The sequence below is a fragment of the Anguilla rostrata genome, chromosome 7 (assembly GCF_018555375.3).
Source record: "Anguilla rostrata isolate EN2019 chromosome 7, ASM1855537v3, whole genome shotgun sequence".
NCBI lineage: Eukaryota > Metazoa > Chordata > Actinopteri > Anguilliformes > Anguillidae > Anguilla > Anguilla rostrata.
In genome coordinates, this window is record NC_057939.1 from 26,131,498 (window position 1) to 26,147,021 (window position 15,524).

At 50.8% G+C, this 15,524-nt stretch overlaps 1 protein-coding gene across 1 annotated transcript in view; it reads left to right on the plus strand.

Annotated features, from left to right (window-relative positions):
- focad (focadhesin) overlaps positions 1 to 15,524 on the plus strand; it is a 73,957-nt gene that overhangs the window by 44,222 nt on the left and 14,211 nt on the right. The window contains exons 22-32 of the mRNA XM_064343952.1: positions 853 to 945; positions 1,996 to 2,084; positions 3,860 to 3,901; positions 4,614 to 4,722; positions 6,411 to 6,526; positions 6,724 to 6,960; positions 7,542 to 7,631; positions 7,951 to 8,098; positions 8,392 to 8,511; positions 10,265 to 10,387; positions 12,629 to 12,706. Of these exons, the coding sequence (XP_064200022.1) occupies positions 853 to 945; positions 1,996 to 2,084; positions 3,860 to 3,901; positions 4,614 to 4,722; positions 6,411 to 6,526; positions 6,724 to 6,960; positions 7,542 to 7,631; positions 7,951 to 8,098; positions 8,392 to 8,511; positions 10,265 to 10,387; positions 12,629 to 12,706 (1,245 nt within the window). The remainder of the gene's footprint in view (positions 1 to 852; positions 946 to 1,995; positions 2,085 to 3,859; positions 3,902 to 4,613; positions 4,723 to 6,410; positions 6,527 to 6,723; positions 6,961 to 7,541; positions 7,632 to 7,950; positions 8,099 to 8,391; positions 8,512 to 10,264; positions 10,388 to 12,628; positions 12,707 to 15,524) is intronic.

Genomic DNA, 15,524 nt, shown 5'->3' on the forward strand with positions numbered 1-15,524 from the left:
CTGATTTATTGCCCAGCACTAATCTGAGCAGATGAAGGTCGCCCTTCAGCAGAACCCCCCCGAGGCGTCGCTGTGGAAACGAACGGCGCGAACGGAGGAAATACGGTTATGGTCAGCTCGGCCTCTCTTTCGCTTGGCGCACCGTCCCGTGAGACCGTCCGATCGGACAGGCCAGGGTGGCGGTCGTGCTGGGCTAAGGCAGAAGCCTGCACCCACATCGGTCCTTTTCGGATAAGACTGGACGCACCTTGGATAGGCTGTGCATTCCATTCCCAAATGAAACGCTGCAAATTGAGTGAGGATTGAGTTCTCAGTTCGTCTAACTGCTTAAATACAGTGAATAGAAGCGGTCACGTTATTGGACCTTGACATGATTCTCCTGTTCTCCCTCCTTCCCCCCCTTTACTCTCTCCTCTTTCTTTCCTCTCTCCTTCCCTCTTTTTCTCTCATGTCTCGCTCTCCTTCTCTCTTCCCCTTCCTTTCTATCTCTCCTAACCTCTTTCTGCGTGTTTCTCTTGCTCTGTGTTCTCTCCCTCCCTCTTTTCTTCCTCTCTCTTTCCTCCTCTCTCTCCCTTGTCTTCTCCCTCTCTCTGTCCTCTCGTCCACACTCCTCCCTCTGTCTCTCTCTCCTCTCCCTCTCTCCTCCTTCCTTTCCTCTCTTCCCTCCTCTCTCCCTCACTCCCCCTTGCCTTCTTCCTCTCTCTTTTCTCTCATCCCTCTCTCCACCCTCTCCCTCTCTCTCTCTCTCTCCCTCCCTCCCTCTCCCTCTCCCTCTCCCTCTCCCTCTCTCTCTCTCTCTCTCTCTCCTCTCTCTCTCTCTCTCTCTCTCCCTCTCTCTCCCTCCCTCCCCAGGTGAACATCCAGCCCTCAGAATGGCATCGCTCTATCCTCTTGCCGCAGGCGTGGCGGGGGTTCATGAGCCGCGCCTACTTCGCCGTCCTGCAGGTGAGCGGGCGGGGTCGTGGCGCGTCTGCTTCCCGGGGTCTCCATCACCCGCCCCACAGTGCCCTGCATCGCTGAGTCAGTCCCTCAGTTGCGAGAATTCCCAGGAAAAATTCCCCGCGCGTGTTCTATTAGGGATCTTTCCCCCCAATCAATTCCCAGAATTTACTGAGTTCAAATGAAACTGGCACGAAAACGAGGCGGCCTTAAATAAAGCGTAGCTGCGGTGGCTCCGTTCCAAAAGCGACAGCGCGTGGAGGTAACAGCCGAAGTACAGGAAACGCCAACCGCAGCGTGCCTCTCTGGGGAATTCTCTGGGGGCTGTTTTGGATGAAGCCGCACGCCGGGATGTTAAATTGCAGCACCTGCGTGGGCGCGCCTGCTTCCTGTTTGCTTCGCGACCCTCGTTTACTCCGGCGTTTCCTTCGTTTTGCCGGTTACCTGTGCTGTGCGTCTCATTCCCTCGCTCCGGCATGGACGAGGGCTCTAAAAAAAAAAAACACAGGCCCCGCCTGCGGCGACGTTAGCGCTTTACGGCGCCGAGAAGGGGTCGCCAAACTCTTCCGAACGGAAGTTTGGCGACCTCAGCGGCGGTCGCGTTTCGATTCGTCACCGGGATCGCGCCGCGCAAAACAGTATTGGGGCGCGTCCGATGTCAGGGGGGGCGTCGGTCGATTCCAGCTTTCGACAGGACGGGAAATCGCAGAGCGACGGGATCGAAGTGCCATCGCGCGGCGGGATTGCGTTGGGGGGGGGGGGGAATGTTTGCGGCGACAGCGCGGCTAAATTTACGCCGTGCTCCCGTTTGTTTTGTGTCCTGGCCAAAAAGCTGCGGTCGAGACCTTCGCCGCGCGGGATGTTTTCTTAGGAAACCCCCCCCCCCCCCCCCCGCAGCTCCAGCGGGACTTCCTCAGAAGGGGATCACTGATCCCTGGGTAATCAGAGCGGGGGAAGCCGACGGGCTTCTGTGAGGGGAGGAGCCTGCGAGGGGTCGAAGGTCAGGCGGTGCGCGGTCGGGGCTCTGACCCTTCTTCGTGTGGCGCTGGTCGGCAGGGGCGACGGGCGGAGCTGGAGATGGCGCAGAAACAAGGGAAGGAGGATCCAGAGGAGCTGCAGTACAGACAGTACTGCGCCTGGCTGTGGTGAGTGTATCACAGACACACACACACACACACAGTACTGCATCTGGCTATGGTGAGGTTATACCACACACACACACACACACACAGTACTGCGCCTGGCTGTGGTGAGTATATTACACACACACACACACAGAACTGCGCCTGGCTATGGTGAGGATATACCACACACACACGCACACACAGTACTGCGCCTGGCTGTGGTGAGTATATTACACACACCTCACACACTCACACTCACACACACACACACACACACACAGTACTGCGCCTGGCTATGGTGAGTATATTATACACACACATATGCACACATACTCACACACACACACACACACACAGTACTGCGCCTGGCTATGGTGAGGTTATACCACACACACACACAGTACTGCGCCTGGCTGTGGTGAGTATATTATACACACACATATGCACACATACTCACACACACACACACACATACAAACAAACAAGGGAAGGAGAATCCAGAGGAGCTGCAGTACAGACAGCACTGCATCTAGCTATGGTGAGGATATACCACACACACACACGGTGCACAGTTCACACTCGCACAAACTCTGGCTTTGTCCAACATTTCTGCTCATGATTATTCCCACTAAGAGCGCATTTTAACCATTTTTTGAACATTAAGACTGATTAACTCCTCCCTCCGCTTTTAAAAGTACCTTCTCACCTAACAAAGGGAAATAACTGCTTCCTCCAATTTCCCCCAAAAAACCGGTCTCCCTGGCATTATAAAAAATAATAAGCAGTAATGGCGCAGCTGACCTTTCATGAGATGGCGGCTTCACCAAGCAGCTCCTTAACGCCGTTCACCGCTGAGCGCTAAGTACCGCCCTGCTGTTTCTCATAATCAGGTGTGACTGAACGCACCTGCGCTTTTAGAGCCAACACCACTCTGGCTCTGTCCTTAAAAGCCCATATAACGCAGAAATCGTTTAAAAAAATACATTTTTTTTGAAGTAAATTTAACGCCTGTTGGGGTAAATGTGCAAGTCAGGACAAACTGGAGAGACAGGCGTAGGGGGGAGTGATAAAGAGAGAGGAAGAGAGAGGGAGGAGGAGAGATAGAAACAGAGACAGAGAGCAGGAGAGGGAAAGGAGACAGAAACAGAGGGATAAGGTACAGGGAGCTGCAAACTGAGCAGGAGAAGGAGAGACAGAAACGGAGGGAGACGGAGAGAAACAGAGTGAGACCGCGAAGGAGAAATTGACAGAAACACAGAGAGAGAGAGAGAGAGAGAGGGAGGAGAGATCTGAGCTCTTTGCGGCCTCCATCCTTCACTCCTGGGCCTGGCAGGTTGAGCCCCCCCCCCACCCCCACCCCACCACATGGGATCCCCAGGCCCCTCCCCTATCCATGCCCCCCCCCCCCCTTACCCGTGGGATCCCCAGGGCCCCTCCCCCATCCATGCCCCCCCCCCACCCCCATATTAAGCTTTTGAGCATTTGATGCCTCTGAACCAGCCCCTGATAGTGAAATAGTAGAGTGTGGAGATGCAGGGACAGGCTTTGCTTTAGTGGGACACTGGGGGGGGGGGGCTCTGGAGTGGCTCTGTACCGAGTGCTGCATGGGTCCTGGATTTGGAGCAAACCGCTTTCAGATGCCCCGGCTGGGGATGGGGGGTGGGGTGTCCTTCTCGTCAGGTGGTTTGGGGTGGGCGGGGGGGGGGGGTTGTTAATCAATCATAGTGTTGGGGAGATGAAACAGCCCTGCTTCACACTACAGGCACTAAATCACCCCCCCCCCCCCCCCCGTGTAGGGCCCGGGACATGCTGACCGACGTCGTCAAGTCTGCCGCCAAGTGAGTCCCGCCTCCTCAAAACCCCCCCCCCATCCCTTCACCCTTTCACTCTCCTTCAACTTCATCTCCAACCTTCCTCTCCTCCTCTATCCTTTACTTCCTACTCCCCCTTCTCATCTTGCCTCCATCCCTCTCTCTTCTCCTTTTTCACTGCCTGCTTTTTGTCCTTGTCTGTCGTTTTCTTCAACCCCCACCCCTTCGTCCTCTGACCACACCCCTTTCTTTTAATGCCGCCTCCTTATCTACTGCTCCCGCCTCCTCTCTCACTAACCCCGCCTCCTTACCTCATCTTGTCAGATTGGTCTGCGTTGTGTCATAATTCTACAAACATTCCAACATTGCGTTGTATAACTGTAATCATAAATACCACGCAACGAATGTAATCGTTCAGAGAACTGTCATTCAGCGAATACTTCCACCAACTATAAATATTCCTGCATCTAATATGCCGTAGTTCTCCCACCAGAAATCCATTTTCCAGTATGTCTGTTTGCGACCAACGTATGTTCAAGAATTTTACTGTAAACTTGTCAGACCTGAATGGATTAAAATGGGTTTACCAGTGAGGGAGAGTCTCCCTGGATTCGGGTGTGTGGGTGTACAGGGGTGTGGGTGTGTGAGGGCGCAGATGTGCAGGAGTGCGGGTGTCGGGGTGTGCGAGCGCGCGGGTGTGGGGGTTCACGGCTGACCCGCTCTCTGGGCGCGGCCGCAGGGACAGTCCCGTGGTCCAGGGGAACTCCATCCTGGCCCTGAGCGGACTGGCTGCGGTTCTGGCCAAGTACGAGAGCAGCCTTCCTGCTGAAGAGAAGGGATCCACAGAGGTGAGACTCCCAAGTGCTTGTTTGTTTAACCAGGATTCCATTTTAATTTACTTAAATTGCATCTAATGTATTTAACCTTCATTTCATTTCATTAACCTTTACTTCATTTCATTTATTTTATCTTTATTTCATTTCCTTTAACCTTCATTTCATTTCTTTTCATTTTGTTTCTTTGACTTGGATGGCGGTGAAGCTTAATGGGTAGGGAAATCAACCTGTAACCGAAAGATTTCAGGTTCGTTTCTCAGGGAGGACACTGCCGTTGTCCCCTTGAGCAAGGACTTCACCTGAAGAGCTTCAGTATATATCTGTCTGTATGAATGAAGACTGTTTAAAAAAAAAAACAAACATTGTATAAGTCTCCCTGGATGAACATTATCTACTAAATTGCTGTAATGGTATTTTGGTGGGGAAAAAAGTCACCGTTTCTAGGAGCCTCACTGCAGGTCAAATTTTTCAGGCAGCAGTGATTTTTTGTGTGTTACGGCTATTATTTATTTGACATATATATGTATATTTTTAAAAACCTTTATTTAACATGGAGAAACCCATTGAGGTGCAGAATCCCTACTACGAGGGACACCTAATGTAATGTAATGTAATGTAACACCTGTTCAATAGGGCAGCACAAAAATAAATAGAAGAAATTACACAATGGCAGACATCAGTGGTCCACAAAGGCAAAGATTGGCCATAGTTAACAAAATTACTCACTTCCAGCTTTGCTGCATGAATGCATGTGTGTCTGACCTCTGCTGAGAGTCTTTGAGGACCTAGAATTGAAAGGATTAGGATACTGTATAATTTAATAGAACAAAATAGAGTAACTTTACTCCTCTCAGGGGGAACTTGTGTACTAATTATTGAAAAGCATATGTGCGCGTGCATGTGTGTGTGCGTGTGCGTTTGAGGATGTGAAATTAACACATGTGCATTCAGCATCAAATATTTCACATTGGCTGTTTACTGTTAATTGTTGCATAGTGCTGAATGAGAGCAAACATGTAGATTAAGTGAGTGATAGGTGTGATATATTTACTCATATAAAAATCTGATGGGACTATTTGTTGACAGCCATAGTGGCTGGAAGAGTTGGGGAGAGAAATTGGGAAAAAGCATAAAAATACTACAATGGAAACTAATGGTAACTGACTCTAATCTTAAAAGTAAATAAATGTTGTAAGTAAAGTGTACATATACATGCCTGACTGTGTAGCTGAGTAGCATCTTCACACCTTCAAAATATATTTGCTCCTGCTTTCTGGTCTATATTTGTTGTTATGGCTATTCATGCATTTGTGTATGTTTTGTGTGATTATTTATATATTTCTGCATGGTTTGCGGTGGAAATGTGCGGCTCACCTCCTATCTATGCGATTTATTGTTATGTGCGATTAAGTGTTATGTGTGTGATTGATTATGTGTGTGGTTGAGTGTTGTGTGTGTGATTGATTATGTGTGTGGTTGATTGTGCCTGTGCATCAGTGATAGTTTGCCATGCTTGTGTGTTGCAGGTTGGACCGGTGATTCTATGCATTCACATGGGTTCCTGGTGTGGCACCTGTTGTATGTGTGGTTATTGTTATGCGTTAAGGTTATTGTGTGATGATTAGTGTGTAGGTGGTTTGGTGTGATTGATATGTGAGTCGATTTGCCTGTGCTCATGATAGTTGCCAGCTGTGGTGCAGGTTGGACCGGAGATCCTGCCCACTCAACACTGGGTCTCCATGGTGATGGACACCCTGTTGAGTGTGGTTAGCAGCAGCTACAGGCCCAAAGGGCAGGTTTCCTGGTTCCACAGTGAGTCGCACTGTGCCTCAACACAACTAGTCGGCACCACCACACCATATAACTGCACATACCACTACTATTCACCACAACACACGCGCACACAAACACATTCACACTAACACACACACACACACACACAGTAAATGTTCCAGAGCCCTTGTGAAGTGGGCGGGGCTTTACCTGTGGTCTCTCCAACCCCGCCCTCCAGAGGTCGTACTCCGGGGAGAACACGGCCAGCGCCATCGCCCGCTCCTGCGCGGCCCTGGCCCTGTCCGTCATGGCGCCTCTGCTTGCCACCTCCCACAAGGCCAGCCTCCCGGAGGCCCTGTCCACCCTGCAGGCGGCCCTGCCTGGGGGAGCCGCCGCAGACGAGTCCCAGGCTGTGCAGTTCCACACAGGCCTCGCCCTGGGGATGCTGCTGTCTTCACTGCTGGAGGAGCGCGTCAGGTATACTCACTTTTAAACAAGCTGTGCACCCAAATACCTTCACAGCAGGTGTGTTACAGCAGGCTATGTCTGGGTCAGTGTACTTTTATTTTATTAACCAGTTTTTCACCATGAACAATTGTACATTTTGTGCAGAAATGCATTTGTACATTAACTGTAACTTTGATTAGTAGTTGAAGTGTGCCCACTTTACCTGAGTTGTTTGGAATCTGTAGTCTTTATGTGGAATATTTTAATGTTTTCCTTTGTGTGGAATAATTTATTGTTTGGAAACATATATGGCACTGCTAGTGTGATAGGTGTCTGTCTGTCCCTGATGCAGTGATTGTCTGTCTGTCTGTCCCTGATGCAGTGATTGTCTGTCTGTCTGTCCCTGATGCAGTGATTGTCTGTCTCTGTCTGTGATGCAGTGATTGTCTGTCTCTGATGCAGTGATTGTCTGTTGGTCTGTGATGCAGTGATTGTCTGTCTCTGTCTGTGATGCAGTGCTTGTCTGTCTGTCTGTGATGCAGTGCTTGTCTGTGATGCAGTGATTGTCTGTCTCTGTCTGTGATGCAGTGCTTATCTGTCTGTCTCTGCAGTGATGTCTCAGGTCAGAAGATTAGTGAGTTGTTAATGAGCGCGCTGGATGCCCTGGAGGCCTGCTGCTTCAACACTGACCTGGAGTACAAGTCAGTCCCCTTTACACCTGCGGCTTCCCATGGTGCAACACCTGTCATACTGTAACACCTGTCATACTGTAACATCTGTCACCTGTCATAATGTAACACCTGTCATATCCTAGCATCTGTCACCTGTCATTCCGTAACACCTGTCACACCATAACATCTGTCACCTCTCATACTGTAACACCACTCATATGTAACCCCTGTCACCTGTTCCACCCTAACACCTTCCATACCTTCCATACCATAACACCTATCACACCATACCATGAACCCCTCTTGTATTTCTGTATCTGTCGTGCCCCCCCCCACTTTGTTCCTGCAGCACAGGGTGCATTCTGGGAGTGGGCGTGGTGCTGGCGTTGCTGAGTCACAGTGGGCAGGTGGAGAGGCGGGAGCGCGTGGCGCTGACGGTGGATCGGCTGCAGGGGGCGCTGGAGCAGAGCACAGGGCAGGGCCGTATGCTGCAGGAGGTCAGCCCCGAAAACACCCCATGTGACCCGACACTGTCTGTCAGCATCGCCCCAAAACCTGCTACTCTCTCTCTTTCTCTCAATCTCCCCCTGCTTTCTCCCTTCCTCCTGCTCCCTCCCCGCTTTCTCCCTCGCTCTTCCACCCACTGGCATTTTCCCTTTCTCTTCCTCCATCCCTTCGGCTCTCCGTTTGCTTCAGTTTTCAACTTGCTTCATTGGCATGATGACACAGTATTTTCTCTCTCTTTCTTGCTCTCTCGCTCCCTCCTCTTTCTCTCTCTCCTCTCTCTCAGGTCCTCGCGTACTCTCTAGCCTGTTCTGGCACGTCGGCCTTCAGTGCGGGCATCGTCGATGGCAGCAGGGCTGAGGAGATCATGAACGCTCTGCGAGCTCTGACAGAGGAGAGCCAGCAGGTGAGCAAGGCTTTAACCAGCTTCGAGCCCTTACAACAGGATCACAGCGTTCTCATGATACCTTCTCAGTGTTCTCACAACACGCTCACAGTGCTCTCACAACACGCTCACAATGTTCTCATAATACACCCGTAGTGTCCTCACAACACGCTCACAGTGCTCTCACAACACGCTCACAATGTTCTCGCAACATTCTCATCATGTTCTCACAACACGCTCACAGTGTTCTCATAATACTTTCAGTGTCCTTACAACATCGTTATAGTGTTCTCACAACACGCTCACAGTGTTCTCATAATACTCTCACAGTGTCCTCACAATATCCTCATAATGTTCTCACAACACACTCACAGTGTTCTCATAATACTCTCACAGTGTCCTCACAATATCCTCATAATGTTCTCACAACACACTCACAGTGTTCTCATAATACTCTCACAGTGTCCTCACAATATCCTCATAATGTTCTCACAACACACTCACAGTGTTCTCATAATACTCTCACAGTGTCCTCACAATATCCTCATAATGTTCTCACAACACACTCACAGCGTTCTCATAATACTCTCACGGTGTCCTCACAGCATCCTCATAATGTTCTCCCAACACACTCATGGTGTTCTCATAATACTTTCAGTGTCCTCACAACATCCTTATAATGTTCTCATAATACTCTCACAGTGTCCTCACAACATTCTCACAATGTTCTCCCAACATGCCCGCAATGTTCTCGCAACATTCTCATCATGTTCTCACAACACGCTCACAGTGTTCTCATAATACTTTCAGTGTCCTTACAACATCGTTATAGTGTTCTCACAACACGCTCACAGTGTTCTCATAATACTTTCAGTGTCCTTCCAACATCGTTATAGTGTTGTCAGAACACGCTCACGGTGTTGGCAACACAGTATTCTCGCAACACACATACAATGTTCTTACAGCACGCTCGCAAAGTGCTCGCTCACTTGCAATAGTCGTAGAACCTTTGTGCAACGGTGCCTGGGGTGTAGCAGGTAGGTAAAAGACTGTTATATGCCAGCTGGGACCAGGCCCCCCTCACATGTTATTACAGTGGCAGGAATATTAAAGAGCCCCCCCCCCTTGTTATCCCCACCTTTCCCCCTGCTCATTTAGTGAAGAAAAAGCGTGGTATAAGCCTGACTTATGTCTCTGCCCTCTAAGGGATTACTGTAATAACCCGGTTCTCAGTCTAATCCCGTGCTTTTAAGCACCGCCCTTCTGAATTACACACGTCTTCAAAGAGAAAATCGTGCTCACGTTTTATTTGACTGCCTTGTCCCCTCGCACCTCAGTCTCTGTACATCCAGGGTATTGGGTCTAACCCACCTGGGATTCAGACCAACAACTCTGTGGTGAGAAGTCTGTCGTAGCCCTTTGGTTGCATGCAGCCCTCTGTTTATTTATTAGCAGTTGGCATTAGCAGTTTATAAACACTTACAATTGCAGTAGGCCTCTGAAAGGGATTGCATAATGTGATTGGCTCGTGACCTAGACCAAAAGCGGAAGTCTAATTTTGATCATCATTACTGGCAATCAAGTGACAAAGCCTAGTTACGTTGTTGATCGTAATTGCTGATTGGCTGTTGATCTATGGCCCAGTGATCATAATCAGGTTGCTATAGGTTTTTGTAATTTTTCATGTTGGTCATGTCACTGGTAACTCGGTAATATCTAATTGGCCGGTGACCTTACCAAGTCAGTGCTGATTGGCTGCCTTCTCGTCCCGCAGACCCCGGGATTCGCGCTCGCCCTGGGGCTCGCGGTCCACGGCCTGTCTGTCTGCGGCCACGGCAAAGCGGAGGACTTCAGCGGCCGGCTCCTGGGGGCCTGGATCAAGATCCTGCTGACCGAGGTGCCCGCTGTCCTTCCCGCATGTCATAATGTCCGCTGCCCTTCCCGTATTTCATAATGTCCGCTGCCCTCCCCGTATTTCATAATGCCCGCTGCCCTTCCCGCATGTCATAATCCCGCTGCCCTTCCCGTATTTCATAATGCCCGCTGCCCTTCCCGCATGTCATAATGCCCGCTGCCCTTCCCGTGTTTCATAATGCCCGCTGCCCTTCCCGCATTTCATAATGTCCGCTGCCCTTCCCGTATTTCATAATGCCCGCTGCCCTTCCCGTATTTCATAATGCCCGCTGCCCTTCCCGCATGTCATAATGTCCGCTGCCCTTCCCGCATGTCATAATGCCCGCTGCCCTTCCCGTATTTCATAATGCCCGCTGCCCTTCCCGCATGTCATAATGCCCGCTGCCCTTCCCGTGTTTCATAATGCCCGCTGCCCTTCCCGCATTTCATAATGTCCGCTGCCCTTCCCGTATTTCATAATGCCCGCTGCCCTTCCCGCATGTCATAATGCCCGCTGCCCTTCCCGTGTTTCATAATGCCCGCTGCCCTTCCCGCATTTCATAATGTCCGCTGCCCTTCCCGTGTTTCATAATGTCCGCTGCCCTTCCCGTATTTCATAATGCCCGCTGCCCTTCCCGTATTTCATAATGCCCGCTGCCCTTCCCGCATTTCATAATGCCCGCTGCCCTTCCCGTATTTCATAATGCCCGCTGCCCTTCCCGCATTTCATAATGCCCGCTGCCCTTCCCGTATTTCATAATGCCCGCTGCCCTTCCCGCATGTCATAATGCCCGCTGCCCTTCCCGCATGTCATAATGCCCGCTGCCCTTCCCATATTTCATAATGCCCGCTGCCCTTCCCACATTTCATAATGCCCGCTGCCCTTCCCGCATTTCATTATGCCTGCTGCCCTTCCCGCATTTCATAATGCCCGCTGCCCTTCCCGCATTTCATAATGCCCGCTGCCCTTCCCGCATTTCATAATGCCCGCTGCCCTTCCCGCATTTCATAATGCCCGCTGCCCTTCCCGTATTTCATAATGTCCGCTGCCCTTCCCGCATGTCATAATCCCGCTGCCCTTCCCGTATTTCATAATGCCCGCTGCCCTTCCCGCATGTCATAATGCCCGCTGCCCTTCCCGTGTTTCATAATGCCCGCTGCCCTTCCCGCATGTCATAATGCCCGCTGCCCTTCCCGTGTTTCATAATGCCCGCTGCCCTTCCCGCATTTCATAATGCCCGCTGCCCTTCCCGTATTTCATAATGCCCGCTGCCCTTCCCGCATGTCATAATGCCCGCTGCCCTTCCCGTGTTTCATAATGCCCGCTGCCCTTCCCGCATTTCATAATGTCCGCTGCCCTTCCCGTATTTCATAATGTCCGCTGCCCTTCCCGTATTTCATAATGCCCGCTGCCCTACCCGTATTTCATAATGCCCGCTGCCCTTCCGTATTTCATAATGCCCGCTGCCCTTCCGTATTTCATAATGCCCGCTGCCCTTCCCGTATTTCATAATGCCCGCTGCCCTTCCCGTATTTCATAATGCCCGCTGCCCTTCCCGTGTTTCATAATGTCCGCTGCCCTTCCCGCATGTCATAATCCCGCTGCCCTTCCCGTATTTCATAATGCCCGCTGCCCTTCCCGCATGTCATAATGCCCGCTGCCCTTCCCGTATTTCATAATGCCCGCTGCCCTTCCCGCATGTCATAATGCCCGCTGCCCTTCCCGTATTTCATAATGCCCGCTGCCCTTCCCGCATTTCATAATGCCCGCTGCCCTTCCCGTATTTCATAATGCCCGCTGCCCTTCCCGCATGTCATAATGCCCGCTGCCCTTCCCGTGTTTCATAATGCCCGCTGCCCTTCCCGCATTTCATAATGTCCGCTGCCCTTCCCGTGTTTCATAATGTCCGCTGCCCTTCCCGTATTTCATAATGCCCGCTGCCCTTCCCGTATTTCATAATGCCCGCTGCCCTTCCCGTATTTCATAATGCCCGCTGCCCTTCCCGTATTTCATAATGCCCGCTGCCCTTCCCGTATTTCATAATGTCCGCTGCCCTACCCGTATTTCATAACGTCTACTCAGACTCTGCAATGTCTTCGCTTTACACTGACCTGGCTCTACACACACAACAGTGTGTTGTTTGCAAAGGAAGTTTGTATAGACGCTGGTTTGAGGTAGGGTGTGTGAATTGTTCCCACCGGGCTTTTGGGGTTGCTGTAAGTGGGGTGTATCTTGATGTTTTAGGGTGCTCCCACCATGCAACGTCTGGCCGCAGTTAACGGCCTGGTGGCCCTGGTTGGTTCTGAGAGCTCCCTCATTCAGGTAAGATCCCGCCTTCTTTTCCAAGGTCGAAGGTCACAGTATTATCATATAATGACCACAGCCTTACATTTTCCATTTTAAACATGTGTGTTAATGTTCATGTCGTGTGTTAAAGGGATTGCGTTCTACATAAGCCAACAGAACTGTGCACAATAACTGCCATGTTAAAATGAGGGTTAAAATTTTTTCCATCTTTTTTATTTCTGTCTTATGCTTTTTGGCTGGAACGCAGCTGCGGGGCCAGCCTTATAAACGCGAATGTCTGTGACTGAGTGAGTGATGAAGTTACACCACGCATGTCTGTGACTGTGACTGTCTGTTACACCATTGGTTGGCTGGTTCGGTCCAGTCATATACTAGGTTTTTACCTGGTCTTGTTTCTCCCATTAATCTTGATTTTGGTTGAAAGTTCAAAATCAGATGTTTTTTTTTTTTTTTTTTTAATTCAGAAAAATTCCTCTCAAGTTGTACAGATCTCACCCTGTATATACAGCACATACATTGGTAACAATTTCTTATGTAATTGAAGTTTTGTGCATTTTATAGTTTTTCAGGGCAGGCTGATGGGTTATTTATGAAAGTGCTGTGGATGTGTTGCCTTGCAATATCGGAGCAGCAGTCATTTATCAGGACTTCAGAATACTTGGTTTTGAAGCATGGGGCCCCTGAGGGCCCGCCCAAGAGCCCCTGGTTGTGATCTTGTTCGGGAAGAGTCCGGCCCCTCTCATTTTTATCAGCGTGGCCGACGCAGCTGATTGGCGGGAAACACGGCCTCCGTTTGAGGCGCGCACTGCAGACAGGAAGTTAGTAGTAGGGCTCAAGGTTTAAATTATGCAGAGAGCCCTGTCAGAATGAGGGAAGGGCAGAGTCTAGCATTTATTACAGAGAGCCTGTGAGACCGGGACCATTGTGGAAGAGATGTAATGTGGAAGAAAGTGTGTGTGTGTGTGTGCGTGTGTGTGTGTTTGTGCGCGTGCGTGCCGGTGTGTTCTTTATATGGTGTTTAAATGCACTGTGTGTGGGTGTTTATGTGCTTTATGTGTTGACTGTATACACTGTTTGTGTTTGCTGGTATGTGGAGGCAGGTGTGTTCTGTGTGTTTTATTGGTGCGTATGGAAAGCAGTTCATGCACCTTTGCTCATTATAATAATGATAATAAGCAAAGGTGCACAAACTGCTTTCCATACACACCGATGTGTGTATGGAAAGCTGTGTCCATACACAGCTCTGTTAGACAGCACAGCCTGGGTGTACAATATTACTGCCTGCCTAAAGAGATGTGTGTACAGGAGCATGCACATTTCTGTAGGCAGGCAGTAATATTGTACACCCAGGCTGTGCTCTCTACCAGAGCTCAGACAGTAATATTATACACTCAGGCTGTGCTCTCTAACAGAGCTCAGACAGTAATATTATACACCCAGGCTGTGCTCTCTAACAGAGCTCAGGCAGTGATATTGTACACCCAGGCTGTGCTCTCTAACAGAGCTCAGGCAGTAATATTGTACGCCCAGGCTGTGCTCTCTAACAGAGCTCAGGCAGTAATATTGTACGCCCAGGCTGTGCTCTCTAATAGAGCTCAGGCAGTGATATTGTACACCCAGGCTGTGCTCTCTAACAGAACTCAGGCAGTAATATTGTACGCCCAGGCTGTGCTCTCTAACAGAACTCAGGCAGTAATATTGTACGCCCAGGCTGTGCTCTCTAATAGAGCTCAGGCTGTAATATTGTACACCCAGGCTGTGCTCTCTAACAGAACTCAGGTAGTAATATTGTACACCCAGGCTGTACTCTCTAAAAGAACTCAGGCAGTAATATTGTAAACCCAGGCTGTGCTCTCTAACAGAGCTCAGGCAGTAATATTGTACACCTACAGTGTACAGTAATATTGCTCTCTAACAGCAGGCTGCAGTGTTAATGCTCTGCAGGCTGGTTAAGGCCCTGGTGTGGGCAGCACGTTTGTAAAGAAGACGTCAGGTGAGCGGGACGTCCTGCAGAGCGGGGCCCTGATTTACGCCCCCTCGGTCTGGAGCGGCTCAGCGGCACAGACACGCCCGTGGTGGCCGGCTGCGCTCACTGTGCTACCTGCGCACACCTCCGCTACAGATGCACAGGGAGGCAGAGCGCTGGGTCACTCAGAGCTCAGAGCACATTTGGGACGGGGTACTGCCCCAGAGCTCAGGTGTGAGATACTCCAGGCCTTCTGCCTAATTCCATTCCATTCCTGCCCAGTTCAATATGGCGAGTATCATAGTCCGTATCATCAGTCTAGTATTAGAGTGCTTCTGTGAGCAAATCCTTGATAAGCACGCATCCCCAGTCAGTGTGTGTGCGGAGCCACTGTTCAGATCCAGGGAGATGCCGCTGCTGGGAAAGCCCTTTTGTCTGTGAAAGAGCCCCGGTCCCAGATGCCAGCACAGCGGTGCGTCTCTCTGGATTCGGCGTGGAAACGCTCCACACGGAGAACAGGGCGTGAAATTCAGAAACGTCCCTGCCGCCAGAGGTACTGGAACCCCCAACACAGCCCGTCTGGAACGCGCCGCGCAGCGCCGCTCGTTAAGTCGCGAAGCGGGCGCCGTGACAACGGGAGGAGGGACGCAGCGACCCCGCCGACGCCCCCGCACCGCCGGCGGGGGCTTTTGTGCCGAACGACACCAATCGGCGACCGGCCCCCGCCACGCTCTGGAGGCTGGAGTCGCCGTGCGCCAGTCCTTAGTCTGCCCCCACACCCCAACACACACACACCCCCCTACCCAACATTCCAATTTAAATGCAAATCCCTCTGAGTTTGGATCGCAGCCAGGAAGCATCGCCATA